Consider the following 19,113-nt stretch of genomic DNA (forward strand, 5'->3'; position numbering starts at 1 on the left):
ATTCTATGGCTACGTTCAGACATCAGGCAGAAGGAAGAAGATGTTTTTGTATCTGATCTTTTCATGCCAGCATGAACAACACAGATCCAGGTTTTGTCATTTGTCTCCTGAACGCAGATCCCAATCCGATCAGTCACAGGCTTTAACGGGGCTCACGGTGCGCTCACAATATTCAAGAATGTCAAATCATTGCTTAGTAACGTTCACGGTGTCTACTTGTCTTAGGATAACTCACTGCATACTGTGATACGGCTTGCAGATCAAGGGCAAGTCATAATGTCAGTTTGAGCAGGGGCTTCTTATACTAAACCCCTAAAACCGCCTAAAAACCCCCGGCTCTGAAGACTTCGCTCACCGATTTGACCATCACCAGATCCGCGGTTCATTTTGGGGATGCATTTGTTCAGACAGAAGATCAGCTACAAGACCAGGTTAATAGTTAGCGATGTGAGTGTCATTCCGGAGCGCCAGGGCCTGCAGTCTGAACGTAGCTCCTTTATCACTTCCATAGATTCCTAAACGCTTCGTAAAGCTTCACGAACTGCGGAAACATGCACCCGATTCACTCATGAACCACCGGGATGTGCGCGAGCGTTAGTAACAAGGTCGGGTTTGTTTTCACACTGGGATCAGCCGAGGTCGTGGCGGAGGCGGAACGGCGTGAATGGGCTCGAACGAACAAAGAAAGAAAGAGAGAGAAGCCATTTTGGGGGTTGTTGTTTTAGTTCCGGAGGTGAGTAGGAGCAGTTTGTGGGGAGGAAGAGGAGGACAGAGGGACTTTACCGGGTACTGCTCCTGTGGAGAGGCAGCGAGAGGCAAAACGTGTGCACACGGACAAGAGATTACACAGAGGACAGGAGAGAGACAGATGGACGCAGCAGACGGACAAACATCCACAGCAACAGGAGAAAAGACACAGATGAGAGAGACAGACAGAGATGGGTCAAACTGAAAGCATCTGGGACTGGATAGTGTTAGAAAACACAGCGTGGCACAGCCTTCCAGACCATGAATTAAAGAAGACAGGAAGCATAGTTACTTTTATCGAGAAGACACCACAGACACCTCATGCACTGCCGGGTCAAAAGAGTCTCCACCAAAAGGAAAAGGCTCTTCTGCGATAACACAAGGTTCATCTTTGTCCAGTTCATTGATCATCAAGATCTGGGGAGAGTTGGACCAAAGCTCTCTCCATGGGGATAAGGTCTGGAGTCTCTGCTCTTTCCCAAGCTGATGTCAATGAGTCTTGGCATCTTGGAATATGGCCGTGCAATCAGGGAAGAAGGCCTGGTTTATACAAACTAATGTAGTGCAACTGATATGAACCTTTGTACCGGGCTCAGGTGTCATGGGAAAATGTATACAAAGATGTTGACCTGTCTGGTGATCAACCATAAAAGTGCCTCATAGTGTTTATGGGTTTCTTATCTGACTGGACCAGGGTCGACAAAGGAAGTATAATTAGGAGTGAAGGGGTTAGTCTGAGAAGTCAAGTCAAGTCTGAAGTTTCTTCTCTGTCAGTCTCACTCAGACGTTTACATATGTGTTATCATTTATTCATTTGCTCTTTTTCTCCCGCTCATTACTGGGTTTTTCCGCAGCACTTCCTCGTGCATGGACAGTTTCAAACATTTACACACTCTTCATTGTATTAGAGCTGTGAGCTAATCACTTGTTAGCATTTTAGTCAAAACACTGGGTACGACAGCGCCAACCCCGGCCCGTTTGGTCACCAGAAAGACTGGGCTTTAGGCTACACTATGTTACACGGCTCCCTGGACAGTTCGACACAAAAGAGAGCAAGTCTCATCAGTCTCCGATTCAAAGCTATGCAAAAGTACGCGATGTTGTAGATGGCAGGACATGGACCTCATGATTTTGAAGAAATAAAGCATGATCTGGTGCTCTGTCCAGCAGATGGCACCGTTGAGGCAATATCGCTAACTGTACGTTTAAATATGTGGCTGTACTTTGTGCTGTTGCTGTTGTAACTCCTATTGCCTCTGTTTGACTTTCAAAAGTGAGAATGTTTCATAGCTTTGTGACAGTCACAGTCACATGACTCTGATTGTCTTTGATTGGCTAAATGATTTGACCAGGCAGTGCATTTCCAGTGTCCATGAAGGTAAGCACTCCTCACACAAAAAGGATAAAGAACAGGCTTTGTAGAAGAAGTGCTGACGAATGGGCTGCACAGACGTCCTGTAAATGCTCTTCTTTCCCCTTTGTTCCTGCTGGTTAGAGGTGAATGGGCTGAATCTTCCGTCTGAACAGGAAACTGGCTGCGCTCGCACTGATCCCATCTCACTAAAGACCATTTAAACCAATTGGCCACATTTAATCTGCCGCCGCTGATATCATCTGGAAGGTGTGGGAAATGTGGACCGTCGTGACAATAAACGCTGCCCTTCGTATCGATAAACATCTGCTGCTGTTTAGATGTTTTCTCTGATCAAAGCGCGCAGTGAGAGGTTAAGAAAATATCTGTCTCCTGAGCGGACGATGAAGACTGATGGTGGGACAGTCTCCGACAGGGAAGTCGGTGCCGGGGGGACGGGGGTCATGCTCTGGAGCGATTCCAAACTTACTTTAAACACTGGTCAATGCTAAGCCTGTGGAGCATCACTGAAGTGCAATGGACACTTTGTAATAACCTGAAGCAGGTGTTTAAAGGAGAGGCGTTATGCAAAATCCACTTTCACAGCTTTTTACATGTTAGGATCTATTCTGTGTCTTCAGGAGAAGAATCTATATAATGGATAGAACCAGGATTTGTTTTTGGATTAACTAGTAAAAAGTTAAGGCCGAGACTGGATAGTTTGGTGCCTGTAGGAGCTACTAAAGAGGAAATGTTGTTGCAAAGGGGTGAAAAATACATTTTACAGAAACTTTCAGCATTTTTGTTGCATAAACAATTAGTGTGATCGGTTAAATTCACCCGTCACTAACTAAGATCAGGACAGACGGCCTGAGTCTGACACAGAGCTGCTTTACAGTGACAGCCTGGACGTCTATATGTTTTACAAACTTGATCAAATGTGCAAAATCGGCCAAAGTATGTAAAAATATATATATATAAATCATGTTTGTAAAGTCCTCCTTCCCTGATCTCAGCAATTAATCAGAGTCGATCTTCAATGAAGGTTCTTGAGTCATTCCGCTTAGAACCCGGACGATGGAAAACTCCTCCCCGTGGTCTTTATCTGGGCTGCGGGCTGACCTGAACTTTAGTGTTGCCTTTTGGATGAAAGGCCGACAGAGAACAGAAGACGACTAAAGCAGAGGCATGTCTGCCATTAGGCAAGCCAGCAGGGCCCCCAGAGGGCCAACAGATTTGACAGAAATGACCAAGAGAATACAGTCACTGCAGCAGCAGTGAAGAGGTGCAACGACAGCGCTGACAGAATGTGGAGAAGTTCTGCTTCTGGAAAAGGAAGATAAAGAGGAGGGAGGATAAAGAGGAGGGAGGATAAAGAGGAGGGAGGATAAAGTCAGCAGCCAGTGTAAGAAGCCACTGTAGTTCTATGTCTATATGTTCTATATCCTTCATCATTTGTCACCGTGCAGAACACAAAATGGCCGCCAGAGGCTACTGACATGCCTGGTTGGGGCCCCCGGTACCCTTGCTATGCCACTGGACTCAAGAACCTTCATTGAAGATGGAGAACTGCTGCACGACTGAGAGCCTACACAGACATAAGAGTCTAGTCTCCTCCCGCGTCGACCAATGAGACGAGCTCTTCCTGTGAACCAGCCCGTCTGGATCCGGCTCTCCTCATTCTGCAAACTAAAGGACTTTCTTTTGAACGAGGGATTTGATTCTTTACTTTCAGATTTCACTGTCGCTCCATAAACATCAGTGAAAAGCATAAAACCCCCACTTTAACGTTTACAAAGTCACATGCAACCCCCCCCTCCCCCCCGTCTCCAGCAGCATGCCCCCCCCCCCTCCCCGTCTCCAGCAGCATGCCCCCCCCTCCCCCCTCCCTCCCCCCGTGGGTCATGCAGGAGGACGGAGACAGGTACCTGGGTCTCGGAGACTCTGACAACATTAAAGTCTAAACCTGAGCGTGAGCAGGTCCTGGTCTGTTAAAGGGTTACAGGTGTCTGGGGCCGCCGGGGGGGGGGGGGAGGGGGGGGCGAGATGGGGGGGTCCTGACTCGGAGAATATGGCGTGGATGTGGAGGGAGGGGTAGAAGGTCCCGGAGCTCCACTTTGAGGACACACACACAGACTTTCACGCTCCTGTCAGAAGCACCTGTGTTTTTATGTTTCCGAATCTCATTTCAAAACAGTGACTGTCGTTGGCTTATTTCTTGATGGAAATCACTATTATCGAGCGACAAAATCTCCAACCCAGAGAGTCTTTCTCAGTGAGAGACAGAGAAATGACTGAAGGATCACATCTGTAAACTCACGGACTGTCTGGGAACTGAGGTGACTTATTCACATATTTTTGAGCGGGTTTGACGCTGTAGGGTCAGCGTGAGGACTGAAGTCTGTCTGTCTGTCTGTCTGTCTGTCTGTCTGTCTGTCTGTCTGTCTGTCTGTCTGTCTGTCTGTCTGTCTGTCTGTCTGTCTGTCTGTCTGTCTGTCTGTCTGTCTGTCTGTCTGTCTGTCTGTCTCTAAAGCCTGTGAGCTCCAGGGTCTGAGTCTTTCCTGTGGAGCAGATCACATGTAAAGGATGCGTCTATAACGAGAAACGCTGAGCTGATCATGTGACCAAAAGAGCGCTGTCTGGGCGTGTCCATTGACTATTTTTATTTGACTTTTATTTAAAGGAACAGGCCACCGATTCTACATACTGAATATGTTCTTGCCTGAGCTTAGACGAGTTGATGTGTACCTGTCTGGTCTTTGTGCGTGCCCTCAGTCATGCAAAACGACCAAAGATGTAGCTAGCATTTGGCCTCTCCCAGTGTATTCCTATGGCTCCAAATGGGGGTGAAGTTGGAATCGACCGCGCTCTTCCACGGGCACAAAGACCAGGCAGGTACTCCTCTAAGCTCAGGTAAGAACATATCTCAGCATGGAAAAACAGTGGCCTGTTCCTTTAAATCTCATTCCCAGGGGAGTCCTGGCCCCAAAGGGGAACCTATTGTACCTGTTTTCAGTGGTAGGGGACACAGGAACACGAGGACACAGAAAGGCCCCGTCCAGGTGGGAATCGAACCCAGGAACCTCTCGCGCCACCGTGAGCCTGGCGTCTGACATTTATCCGAAAGGGGGAAAAACAGCGTGGAATATCTCTGACATGTCGTCGTCTGGCTGTAATAAAGTAGAGTAAATCCTGAGGACATGAGGACGCTGGGGGGGTCATAGGTCTGTGCGTGTGTCCTCCCAGTGGAGACCCACATCTGACTTTGGGACAGAGCGTGAGGCGTCAGGAGGAGATGAGCAAAAGGAGCGCGATGGCTTTTCTACAGATCCGTCTGGACACAGCGGTTAAACCAGCGTCTCTACAAACTGAGACGGGGATGAGTGTGACAGATGCAGATTTATGACCTGAACAGCGCTGATGATAGACTTTTCAAAGCACAGTTTAACCTCTTAACCCCCACCTGAACGGACCCCATTTTCTCCAGTTTGGCTTTGCCCGAATCAAAAAGCTTCTTGGGGAAAAAACACCGAAATAGCCACAAAAAATGAGAAGAAAACAAGGATGTGAACGCGACAAAAATGTGACAAAAACTCAACAAAAATGTGACAAAAACTCAACAAAAAAGTGACAAAAATGTGACAAAAACTCAACAAAAATGTGACAAAAACTCAACAAAAAAGTGACAAAAATGTGACAAAAACTCAACAAAAATGTGACAAAAACTCAACAAAAATGTGACAAAAACTCAACAAAAAAAATGACAAAAAAGTGACAAAAATGTGACAAAAATTCAACAAAAAAGTGACAAAAATGAAAAAGAACAAAACATACAAAATGTGACTCAACACAGCAACAACGCAAGGAAAAAGATCAGTCTTGTGGGCCTTAGCTTTCAAATGAGGTGCTACACAGGCCTATATAACAGCCAAAGAGGACAGAAGGCATCTGGTTCAGGCGGGGGGTCAGAGGTTCATGTTCACAGATGGCGAGGAAGAGTGTGGTCATGAAGGGGAGGGACTTACGTGAAGGCGAAGGCCACCAGAGCACCACTAACCACTATAAAGTCCAGGATGTTCCACAGGTCGCGGAAGTACGAGCCCTGGTGCAGGAAGAGCCCGAGGACCACCATCTGAAACACACGCCGCGGCACACGGTCAGACACACGAAACACGCCAAGCTCCGTGTTACAAACAAACAAGCGTTACCTTTATCAGCATTTCAAAAGTGAATACTCCCGTGAAAACGTAGTCGAAATATCGCAGCACCTGGAAAAGCAGGACACAGATCATTTAAGGCGAGACACTGCAGGTGAACAGGGGAAAAATGTGTATTTACAGATATCAATTTGAAACTGTTGCTGTCGATCACTGGCATAAATGTGAGAAAAAAATACACGGCGAGTTTTCTGTCATTTTATCTTTTCATATAAGAACAAGGTGTTTTATGCCTAAAAATACCCCAAATTTCCCATCTTTTCAGCGACGAAATCTGAATAATGGACAGAGCTACATTCAAACTTATGGTTTCATTTTATTGATGAATGAGTTGCCGAGACTTTCTCAGAGCGGATTTTGGATTTCTTGTTTAGTTTTAAAATAAGCTGTTTTTTAGTGGAAAAATTAGTAAAAATGTAATTTTCGCCTTATTTTTTGACAAAACTCAATAAATGGGGCTTAAGGGATTAAATAATAAAAAATCCCTCTGAAAAAATCTTTCAAATATTGCTCAGTCCGAGGCTGGAAAATGTGAAGTCTTTAGGTCCGACTGACGTGGACATAGTGTCGCCACAATGACAGAAACATGTGTTTGGAGAAAAAGGCCTTGAAATTGCATTCTCCCATATAAGTCTATGGGGGAACATTGAATCAGCGCAATATTTAAACATGTTATTGTGAAGATTAGGCATATTTTCTGTTTCCGGGTGAAAGCTTATATGTTCAGAGACAGATTTGGCCCAAAACCTGAAAACTGAAAAAATTGAGTTTTGCCTGTAGTGTCTCTCCTTAACAGCGTGACAGGCCCGTCATTAGAACTTCAGATATGTTTGAGGCCCGTCATTAGAACTTCAGATATGTTTGAGGCCTGTCATTAGAACTTCAGATATGTTTGAGGCCCATCATTAGAACTTCAGATATGTTTGAGGCCCATCATTAGAACTTCAGATATGTTTGAGGCCCGTCATTAGAACTTCAGATATGTTTGAGGCCCATCATTAGAACTTCAGATATGTTTGAGGCCCATCATTAGAACTTCAGTTATGTTTGAGGCACGTCATTAGAACTTCAGTTATGTTTGAGGCACGTCATTAGAACTTCAGATATGTTTGAGGCCCATCATTAGAACTTCAGATATGTTTGAGGAACACGGAACACGGATCATGAACGCCGCCACAGGAGCAGACTCTGGGTTCTCACGTTGTTGCGAGGCGACTCCGGCCACACCGGGTCCTCTGCGGCTAAAGCGATGCTGCTCATGGCGATCACCGACAGGATGCTGAACTCGAAGTACTTCAGCGTCAGGATGTAGTGGCAGAACTTCCGGAACCTGCGGGAAACAAAGGAACGATAAAAACCATCAGATCAGCGGCATTTCCCAAACTGTTCAGCCCGGCGTAAGGACAGCTCTGCTCCCGACGAGGCGGCCACTCACAGGTGCACAGCTGTGGCCGTGCACGCCTGGGCCACCAGAGGGCGCTGCTTCTGCCATGTGGTTTTACAAGCAGTACTGTAGTAGAACTAGTACTCACGGGTTGGTAGTACTCATGATGAAGCAGGAGCTGTAGGGGGGCAGTAGTAGTAGTAGTAGCAGTAGTAGTAGTAGCAGTAGTACTCACGGGTTGGTAGTACTCATGATGAAGCAGGAGCTGTAGGGGGGCAGTAGTAGTAGTAGTAGTAGTAGTAGTAGTAGTACTCACGGGTTGGTAGTACTCATGATGAAGCAGGAGCTGTAGGGGGGCAGTAGTAGTAGTAGTAGTAGTAGTAGTAGTAGTACTCACGGGTTGGTGGTACTCATGATGAAGCAGGAGCTGTAGGGGGGCAGTAGTAGTAGTAGTAGTAGTAGTAGTAGTAGTACTCACGGGTTGGTAGTACTCATGATGAAGCAGGAGCTGTAGGGGGGCAGTAGCAGTAGTAGTAGTAGTAGTAGTAGTAGTAGTAGTACTCACGGGTTGGTAGTACTCATGATGAAGCAGGAGCTGTAGGGGGGCAGTAGCAGTAGTAGTAGTAGTAGTAGCAGTAGTAGTAGCAGTAGTAGTAGTACTCACGGGTTGGTAGTACTCATGATGAAGCAGGAGCTGTAGGGGGGCAGTAGTAGTAGTAGTAGCAGTAGTAGTAGTAGTACTCACGGGTTGGTAGTACTCATGATGAAGCAGGAGCTGTAGGGGGGCAGTAGTAGCAGTAGTAGCAGTAGTAGTAGTAGTAGTAGTACTCACGGGTTGGTAGTACTCATGATGAAGCAGGAGCTGTAGGGGGGCAGTAGTAGTAGTAGTAGTAGTACTCACGGGTTGGTAGTACTCATGATGAAGCAGGAGCTGTAGGGGGGCAGTAGCAGTAGTAGCAGTAGTAGTAGTAGTACTCACGGGTTGGTGGTACTCATGATGAAGCAGGAGCTGTAGGGGGGCAGTAGCAGTAGTAGTAGTAGTAGCAGTAGTAGTAGTAGTACTCACGGGTTGGTGGTACTCATGATGAAGCAGGAGCTGTAGGGGGGCAGTAGTAGCAGTAGTAGTAGTAGTAGTAGTAGTAGTACTCACGGGTTGGTAGTACTCATGATGAAGCAGGAGCTGTAGGGGGGCAGTAGTAGCAGTAGTAGTAGTAGTAGTAGTAGTAGTACTCACGGGTTGGTAGTACTCATGATGAAGCAGGAGCTGTAGGGGGGCAGTAGTAGCAGTAGTAGTAGTAGTAGTAGTAGTAGTACTCACGGGTTGGTAGTACTCATGATGAAGCAGGAGCTGTAGGGGGGCAGTAGTAGCAGTAGTAGTAGTAGTAGTAGTAGTAGTACTCACGGGTTGGTAGTACTCATGATGAAGCAGGAGCTGTAGGGGGGCAGTAGCAGTAGTAGTAGTAGTAGTAGTAGTACTCACGGGTTGGTAGTACTCATGATGAAGCAGGAGCTGTAGGGGGGCAGTAGTAGTAGTAGTAGTAGTAGCAGTAGTAGTACTCACGGGTTGGTAGTACTCATGATGAAGCAGGAGCTGTAGGGGGGCAGTAGTAGTAGTAGTAGTAGTAGCAGTAGTAGTACTCACGGGTTGGTAGTACTCATGATGAAGCAGGAGCTGTAGGGGGGCATACGTTTGGGTCCGTCTCCGTCTCCGTCCTCGTCTTCCTCCTCTTTCTTCTCGTCTGTTTTCTTCTGGTCAGTGTTTGCGTTTTTGTTCACTGTGACACAGAAACAACATGAAGTATAAATATATGAATATATGAAACCCCCCCCCCTCAGCAGAAGAGCCCGCCCCTCAGCAGAAGGCCCCGCCCCTCAGCAGAAGGCCCCGCCCCCCCCCCCCCACACTCACCCTGCAGGATGGCGTTGGTGGACGGGTACGGGTACACGGGCGGCATGTCGATGGCCGTGTACTCGGGTTTGGCGAGGCTGGTGAGGATCAGGCTGTCCATGCTGTGCAGCAGCGTGTGCGTGTCCGAGTCGCGGGCGTTCAGGAGGTTGTTGATGTGGTCGGGGTGGTCGGGGTGGTCCGGGTGGTCCGGGTGGTCCGGGTGGTCCGGGTGGTCCGGGTGGTCCGGGGGCAGGCCGTAGGGCAGCTCGCACAGTTTGCTGTTGTTGCGCAGGTTGTCCAGGGACTCGTTGTACTGCTGGATGGGCCGGTGTGTGGACAGGCTGGGGCCCAGGCTGTGGTGCTCCCTAAAGGAGGAAGGAGTATACAATATATTATATATATAGTAATATATATATATTAGTGCGTATTTGACCTGCATACAGGCGGGGGCCCAGGCTGTGGTGCTCCCTGCAGGAGGAAGTATAGAATATATTACTATATATAGTAATATATTTAATATTAGAGCGTATTTGACCTTCGTACAGGCGGCGGCCCAGGCTGTGGTGCTCCCTGCAGGAGGAAGTATAGAATATATTACTATATATAGTAATATATTTAATATTAGAGCGTATTTGACCTTCGTACAGGCGGCGGCCCAGGCTGTGGTGCTCCCTAAAGGAGGAAGGACAACCGGCGTTAAAGGAGGTTAAAGACAAGACACTGAGGAACATTCATCCACAGGGGCTGAAATCTGACCTGAGTATATATAATATTTAATATTAGAGCGTATTAGACCTTCGTACAGGCGGCGGTGCCTTTACTTCCCGTCCCGGAGGCCTCTAAGACGCTCCACAATCAATTGTATTTTAGTTTTCTGGATGGAATGTTTACGTAACCATGGAGACAAATCCATCAGCAGTGAAAGTCATGGCAAATGTCCCCAAAGTTTAACCCAACCCCCCTTTGAAAAGCCCTAAAACTCATACATTAAAAAATATATGCAGCTCAAATTGTATTCACAGAATATTTAGTATCAACATCAACTGTGCAGAGTTTGAAGCAAATCCAAAAAGGTTTGGTTGAACTGTTGTCCTAAAAGCTGTAACTTCACCCTGGATGTTCTCACAGGCCTGTATGGACACGTGCATGAGGATCCACAGCTCTGAGAGGGAACATGAACATGTTCTGTTACAGCTGCTGATCCGTCTGAGCTCCTGAGCTCATCTTCATGTGAAGCTGATGAGTTGGGGCAGTTTTCTATTTACATTTGAAAAGGTGAAAATAAACACAAAAGACAATAATGTTTGTGAAGCGCTTTTCTGATCTATATGACATTTATTTAGCATTTTTGCAGATTTATAGTTGAATAATGGAAAAAGAAAAAGCTAAAGTCCAAAACTGTCATATCCCTTTGTTCCTCATCATGTCAGCTTTCTTTGTTCTAAATGTCATTCATCTGTGACTCTGTGTGTGACCACAGCACTGCTTTGGAGAGAATCACAAAGTCCCGTCTGAAGCCTGTCCCGTTAAAGTGTTTTTTGGGGTCCCACGGCCGAACGGGGCCGATGGGGGTCCCCACTGGTGATGAGCCAGGATATACTCTATTAAAGAGACTAGTTTGGAAAAGGCAGCAGACATGTGCCTGAGGAGGGGGTCCTGCTGGGTCACTACAGGCCACGTTAATGCCAGCGTACACTGGGGCAGTGAGAGGTTCCTCGATGTAAAGCACTTTGTGATAAAGCGCTTTATTAGTCGAGACCATTTACCTTTAATATGAAGTACTTTTTCCACATAAAAAGTTGCATAATGCACCAGAGCAGAGTTCACTACTGACACCTACTGATGAAAAGGTTAAAGGGCCAATACCTGACTTATTATTATTATGTTGTTAAAGAAAAAGTCCATTTTGCATAATAAAAAAAGTACTACTATTAAAGTAGTAATATGTAAAAAAAAAAAAAAAAAATAAGCCTGATGCGTGAAGTTTGCATTGTGTTAGATTTGTTGATGTTGAATTTGATCAACCCAAAGGGTCAATATGTGAAGAAAAGGGCTTTACCTTTTTCCTCAGATACTGAAGGCCGGGCCGTGATGATAAAAATACATATTTTGTCAGATTTTGTTTAAAAAGACGCTACATTTGACTCATCCTTTAATCCCGCCGGTGTCGCCGTCAGGAGCAGGGGGCAGCCACATGCAGCACCCGGGGCCATCTCCAGATGTGGAGCCAGGATGATGTCGTAGTAATCGTTTATTTTGAAAGTCATAATGTGGAGATATATTGTTTAGCCTTATTGAAGAAACTTTAGAATAACACCATGATGAGTAACTGAGAGGCCCAGCAGAGGGCAGCAGAGAGTCACATTAACTCCTAACCCTGTGTAAGGCACAGAGAGCCGGTCGCTATGGTTTTGGGGCCGTACCTCTTGCGGTGGCGGTGGCGCCGCCCCCTGCGCCCCTCGCCTTCCTTCTCGCCCTCTCCGCACTTGGAGTGGTGTCTGCGGCCGCCCTCCTCCGAGTCTCTGGACCTGCGGTGCTGCCGGGACCGCCGGTGCTCGTGCTGCCCCGCCCCGGCCGCCTCGCTGTGGGGGGACGCGCTCCTCGCATCACGGCCCTCGCCGCGCTTCCTGTGCCTGGGCCAGACGGGGGCAGTAGAGAGTCACACACACACGCACATTTATCTAGTGCTGTTAGTCCAGCCATTCTGTATCAGGATGAACCCGGGATCAGGTCCTTTCAGAAGGGCTGGGTACTATTACAGGGCGAGGTACTACTTTTGGACACGTTTATGAGAAAATACTGTCGCCTTAGACGTTTAACTTTGTGTTAGTTTTTGTTTCATGCGGCTCGGCCCAGGAATGACACAGATATTAACCATAAACTAAACCAAAAACACATTAGCAGAGTCACTATAAACATAAACGATGTACTGTATGTTAAACATATCCAGCTAAATGGACTTTCTCAAGGTTTAAACCATGTTTTATCGTTGTTCCTCATCAAAGACAGACCTGGAGTCGTATTTCACAACATTTACGCAGTTTGAGTTAATGCTCGGACAAATGTGGCTGTTTCTTCTTCTGCGGCGTCAGGGCCTCGTTCTTGTTCCAACATCACGACTCTGAGCCGCTCTGTGTTTGACGTGTATCTAATCTTTCTTATTTAGAAAATGATTCCTTCAGCTGCCAGCAGGAGGAGCCCCAGTCCAGTCTTCACCAGCTCTTCCTCCTGAATGTCATCGTTACCAGAGGAGGCTCCAAAATAAGCTCAGTCTATTTGTAGGTTCCGCATGTACGACACGTCCACTTTAAATCACCTCCGTCTAAATCCATGAGTCAAAACGTGCAACTATTGATTAAGCTTTGAAATCGTTTCATTTTGTTGAGAATAAAACGTATTGTTATTCATTGCTAACTGATGCATGTAAACGAATGGGAGCGGCTAAGCTAAGCTACACATAGGAATGAATGAGCCGCTAAGTGGTTGTGTCCTACATTTCGACAACAGATGCATTTAGTTTTCAAAGTTAGTTAATTTTTTAATTTTCAAAACATCAAGTGCTTTCTCAAGATTTAGCATTTTTGTAAATTTAGGCTAAAATCAAACTTTTTGGATTTAAAGAGACTAGATGCAAGTTAGCCGTTTTATACTCACTACCGCCACCTCAGGTCTTAGGTGTAACTGCAGCTTCATGCATGACGGCACTTCAGACCCGAAACAGTAACAACAGTGCAGGATTTTAGAGGCAGTTGTGGTGAACAGGTCTGATCTTCTACACATGAGGACATGGAGGAACATGTAGGAGGAAAATACTTAGTTTTAACATTTTTAAACTCTGTATAATCCCTTTAAAGTCTAATGAATATTCAAATCACTACAACATTTTAAATATATATATATTTTAAATGCTCCAGCCTATGTATACAATTACTGGGACAGAATTTTAAGTAAGGGGGCCGAGTCTTTTAAACATGAGCTGCTTTTCCCTGCAGTCAGAAAGATAAATATAAAATAATATTTTATTTTTGTTAGTTTCTGTCAGTTTTTCTGGCAGTGGTTCCCCTGTAACGCCCCTGCCCCTGTATACTCGGAGTCGCCCCTGCTCAAAGTAGATTCTGCAAATGCTGTCACTTTCGAGATTTCTGTCTTTAATCTGCTCTAACATCGTTGTTCTGGAGCTTCAGTCATCGCCTCGGACGTTTTCCTTAATAAATGTGAATCTTCACTTCTTCACTCACTGTAGAAAACGTTTACAGCATGAAACCTTTCCTTTAGGCGCTGTCCGGTCATGTGACTCGACTCTCCCCCCTGTGGCTGTGGGTGAGCGGCGGGGGGTTCGGCGGGGGACACGTGTTTAAGTATAAGTGTGAGCGCCCCCACCTCTGCCGGTGCCGGTGATGCCCGCAGTGGCCGTGGCGCTCCTCGCTGCCCTCGGCGTGGCCCAGCGAGGAGCAGCTGACGCCGTGCCCGATGCCGGCGTGGGCGTCCCCCTCCCCCTCCCGGTGGTGGTGCCGGTGGTGGTGGTGGTGGTGGTGGTGGTGGTGGTGGGAGGAGTGTGTGAGGCGGCGCTGGTGCTCCGTGTCCTGCGTGCGGTACTCCTGCTCCAGGGGCACCTCGCCGGGCACCGTGTTGTTGGTGTTGTTGTTGCGGTTGTCCTGCACAGAGAGAGAGCGCCCGCGTTAAAGGCAGTTCCTAAAGAGTAACCGGGACTTTTGTGCAAGAGCTTCATCTGTTTCTGATCTGAGGGGAGACTGAAAACTCTACCAGCGTTTAAACTTTCACCGGGAAACTGATACATCTAAACATAACATGTATAGCTATATATATATATATATATATATATATATATATATATATATATATATATATATATATATATATATATTTCTCTATTCCTCTGCAGCATCTCAGCTTAAAGGCCTAAACCTGATTTGTTTGAATGATAAACAGTGAAAGGGGACTTTCACTAGATTTCTTCCTAAATATTGGGCCTAATTCCATTGCTGAATTGTGTGGTATTGCATTTCTAAACCAGGGGTCGGCAACGTCAGGCCCGGGGGCCGAATCCGGCCCTCCAGCACAGAACCTCTGGCCCTCAAGGTGATTTTGAGAAACATTATGACACAAATCAGAAAATACTTTAACATTTTTAGGGTTAAATGGGAGAAATACTGTTAATATTAGGTCATATTATGTACAACTTGATTTTAAGGAAGAAATGACAGAAACCTACTTGAATTAAGAGATTCAATCTAAAGTGTGAGTAGTTTTGGTCTGGTCTCAGATCAGATAAAACATCCTGTCGCCAATGGAACAAGTCATTATTCTCTTAACTCAGATTATATTGTATCATTTCAAGTAAAAAACAAATCTTTTTAAAAGTAAAAGTTCATTTGTCTGATTTCAAAGTGGGTTTTATGCTCGTTCCATTGGCATCAGCATTTCTATCTTTATCTTAGATTAGTCCAAACAGACTCAACATAAAGAACCTTTAATTCAATTTCAAGTCATTTATCTCATTTAAGATGCCATTTTTCCAGTGTGGTGCTTTACTTTGGCGGCTTCAGCCCTCGGTCTTTTTATAATGAAAAAAAATGGTCCCTCCGTTAAGAAAACTGGCCTCCCCCTGGTCTGAACAAACCCTGTCTGTAGGTGGTATAAATGCAGGTCAATGATAATGAATAGAATATGAACGCTCTGTATATATATATATATATATATATAGTATCTGTTTCTTACCTGTGGGTTGACCACGAGGGGCCGGTCCAGGTGCGTCTTCATGTCGCTTTTGGACTTGGTGCGCGGGTAGGGCACCTGGGTTAGAGGGTTCAGGAGCGGAGGCTGTTAACACTGCACAAAGCTTCACAAACATCTGCACAAACACTGATATTATATAAATACATAATATAACATGAATGAAAAACCATGCAGAGAGAAGTGTTCAGCGACTGCCCCGGCCACGACGGAACGCGCTCCGGTTCCTCACGGGGGATTCCCGCTCACTTTCCCCAAAGAAAATCAAGTTTGGAGAATTCAGCTCATCACTGATCATCACATCATCATTTATGTGGACGGGGGTTTATCTTCCGGGACCAGGGCGGGTGTGGAGGCGGAGCGGGGCGGCTTACTGGACCAGACGACAAAGTGTAACAACTCTAGACCGGTATAGAGTTGGCCAATAGGAGGCGCTGTGGGGAAAGGTTTATGCTGGATAAAGGGATTAGAGGCAAGTTGCTCATTTCATCCTCACTACTGCCACCTCAGGTCTTACGCGTAACTGCAATCTCTATATTAAAGCTGTACTAACTCTTGCCCCGAGAGGCCATGAGCGCCACTGCAGGTGTCGCAGCAAATGGGGATGTTTTTTCTCATGAATCGTCCGTGAGAGTAAATACTACGCTGACAGAGGGATATTATTCATCCAATCACACAATGGAGGTCATTATTTTCACTCAGACTTGGCTGTAAATACTGTTTAAGTGGAGCTAGCCCGCAGTTAGCTTTGCCCGTTAGCCTGTTAGCTTCTTCTGCGTGATTCCATTAGTGTGTATTGGTGACTTCGACCCCGGTTTTCTGGCCAGAGACACCAGGGGGAGCTGAAAGACCTACAATCATCCCATTAACACTTGTATTATCCCCAGAGGTGATTAAAAGGATGTATTAAGGTAAACATCTGACTTCGTGCTGCTTTAAGCTCGTCATGACTTCAGACCCGCATTAACACCTTTTTGAGTCACAGCTCCAGGATTAGATTCATTTTCAGGACGATTTGAGCCGCTGGATTCGTGACCTCGGACGACAGCCTCGAGTTCTGGACCGTCCTGAACTTCTTGCATCATCTGGTCACCCTTGTTTAGCACTGATTTAAGTGGAGATCCCGCCCCCCAACCAAAGCATTAGCAGCAAACGAGCGAGCGCGATGTCGCCACATCCGGGGGCCGTGTTAAATACTTTACGTTTTAAACAAATGAGGAGAGTTCTATGATCGGCAAAAACGATGTTCATAAACAGGGCATTGCTTCTGTAACAGGTCGATCATCTTATAAAGCCGGGCTCGAGGCCTGGACGCATCAGCGGTGGCCGACCGTTCACCAAAACATCCGGCCACAATCGCAGAAGTAAACGTTGGCGTTCGGTCTCTGTGATCTGATGCAGAGTTACACTGTAGGTCAGACGCTGTGAGTCACAGTAACATGACGCTAAATAGTGAGGTCTTTATTGTCAGTCACAGACTGAGAAGTGAAGAAGGAAGTCATGGAGCTTCTGCTTTACAACATCAAACTCCTGCTGGATTTAACAACAACATATTGAAATTCAAGTATTCCTCCATAATAAGTGTGAAAAATACTATGACAAAATTATACATTTTTAATGACTCTCATTCTACAAAAACAAACCCGGGTCATTTGTATCTGCTGTAGGTCATGTTTGTCCCAGTTCCTCTGAGTCGTGGAGCAGCAGGACTAATGTGGACAGATGTTACAGAAGAAGCTCGTGAGGTTCATTTCTTCAACAGTTTCTATAGTAACTATTCTCTCCAGAGTAAAAGCAGATCTACCACAGTCCTGTCCACATCTGTCACGGTCCACATGACCCACCACGAACTGGGACAAACATGACTCTACAGAGATATTTAGAGATATTTCTTCAACCTTTATCCCCATCAATCATGTGCTAATTGTTCCTATATTTGTTGTTTTACCATCTTTTTGAGTGTCAGAATAAGATATAACTATATATCTTGTATCCAGCAGAAGTCTGATGTTCTGTCTAAAGCAGAAGCTCCATAACCTCCTTCTTCACTTCTCAGTCTGTGCCTGAGGAACAATGAGGCCTAAATAAAGAGCTGACTATTTAGCGTCATGTTACCGTCACTTACAGCGTCTGACCTAAAGTCTAACTCAATTCACATTCACGCTGAGAAGGTTGGAAGGGCGCCCCCTTGTGTCCAGTGACATCCAACTGCCCAGAGCATAACTGGGACCCGGATGCTGCTGGGGTTGAAGAGGTTAAGAGAATACCATTTTAATAATGTCCTCATATCACATATCCCTGGTCCAGATGTCCCATAGTTTTGACTTGATAGATCCAGGATTTTCTTTTATATCATATTAAAGTTCTAAGCTAAAAAGCAACGCCATGTCAAGCCCCGGCCGTGAAGTTTCAGCCACATCCAGTCCTGCTCGTCCTGCTGCTGCTGTTCTTGTTTCCGTTTGGTTCTAGTTTAGTGAAGTCTAGGCGCTCCGGACATGCTGTGTGCCCCACTTAAATAATGCACGGGCCCCGAGCAGCAGCGGTGGCGGCGGCGGCGGCGGTGGCGGCGGCGGCACCACTGTCCCATACACAGCAGCTGACGGCCTAAAGGAACCTCAGGAAGAGCGACGGAGCAGGATAAAAGCAGCCCCGAGCTGAAACGCGTTGAAACGTCTGCGAGTGACGCTGTTTTATAAACTCTGTGATCTGAGACTTGTGGACATGTTTGCCTTAACGTCAGCATTCGCTCGGTTCAAACATGTGCAAGACTCAAAATCAGTTTATAAAGAGCTCATTTCAAACATGCTCGTGCACAGATAAAGAGTTAGTGTCGGCTCGAGAAGGTTATTTATCATATTTAATGTATCTCAAAGCCGTAGTGTCCAGAAGTCTCAGGGCGTTTTCACAAAGTCTGCACCGTGGCCCGGACTGAGGACTGAGGACTGAGGAGTGTTTGGTTTGACTCAGGCCTCGATATCTGAGCTTCACTGGATCTGCCTAAAGGGAAGCTCGGGCCACGAACAGGAAACATGAGGAAAGTTTACTCCTTTTCAGAAGGAAATGTTGATTTATTCAGCCAAGTGGACGTGGATCAGAACTGCAGTCCCGTTTGTGCCTGGGATACTGTTGTACACTGCAAAAAGTATTTAACTAGATCAGTATAAACATCTCAGTCTGAGCACAATAATCCACTTGTTAGTTGTTGTGACTGGTTAAGAAGTTGTTGGGCATTTGTCCTGGATTATTTCACTTGTTCTGAGATGTTTCTGACTCGTTTCGATACATTTCGTCCTTATTTCAGGTCATTTTCTTTGCCAATGGGGAAAGAATCTGGTCTTATCTCATTGGCAGTTTTACTTTGTTATTTCAAGCGAGATTTACCCTAGAACTGGTCTGAAATGTCCTCAAACAAGCAAAGCAAACTCGGTCCGATCAGGAAAAGTGTCTAAATGAGTGAAAACCGCTCAAAACAAGAAACATTTCCTCAATTCAACTCATTTAAGACAAAGCTTGATATTTGCTTTGTGCAGTGTATTTCGCTGACCAGACACTTGGTACTTTAACCATACTTGGTTTACGATACCCGGATGATCTTTTTTTCTTTACATCAATGCCGGGTACTCCGGTTTCCCCGACTACTAAACATATGTATAAAGGTTTCTCTCTGGGGCCAGCGGGATTTAAAGGTCAAAAAATAACATTTTGATTCCAGTAGCACCTAATCCTCTTTTCCATTCCATATTGTTATTTTGTTTAATGGTAAAGAGTGTAA

The 19,113-nt window shown here is 45.9% G+C and overlaps 1 protein-coding gene across 7 annotated transcripts in view; it reads right to left on the reverse strand.

Annotated features, from left to right (window-relative positions):
- The window catches only part of cacna1ab (calcium channel, voltage-dependent, P/Q type, alpha 1A subunit, b), a 217,067-nt gene that overhangs the window by 97,957 nt on the left and 99,997 nt on the right, over positions 1 to 19,113 (reverse strand). For all 7 annotated transcript variants that reach the window (XM_079553243.1, XM_079553241.1, XM_079553238.1 and 4 more), the window contains 8 exons: positions 15,327 to 15,401; positions 13,968 to 14,242; positions 12,011 to 12,220; positions 9,609 to 9,952; positions 9,342 to 9,474; positions 7,516 to 7,645; positions 6,307 to 6,366; positions 6,124 to 6,230 (listed from right to left, as the gene is read on the reverse strand). In XM_079553243.1, coding sequence (XP_079409369.1) covers positions 6,124 to 6,230; positions 6,307 to 6,366; positions 7,516 to 7,645; positions 9,342 to 9,474; positions 9,609 to 9,952; positions 12,011 to 12,220; positions 13,968 to 14,242; positions 15,327 to 15,401 — 1,334 coding nt within the window. The remainder of the gene's footprint in view (positions 1 to 6,123; positions 6,231 to 6,306; positions 6,367 to 7,515; positions 7,646 to 9,341; positions 9,475 to 9,608; positions 9,953 to 12,010; positions 12,221 to 13,967; positions 14,243 to 15,326; positions 15,402 to 19,113) is intronic.

Source organism: Gobius niger, assembly GCF_951799975.1.
Source record: "Gobius niger genome assembly, chromosome: 3".
In the NCBI taxonomy this organism is placed as follows: Eukaryota; Metazoa; Chordata; class Actinopteri; order Gobiiformes; family Gobiidae; genus Gobius; species Gobius niger.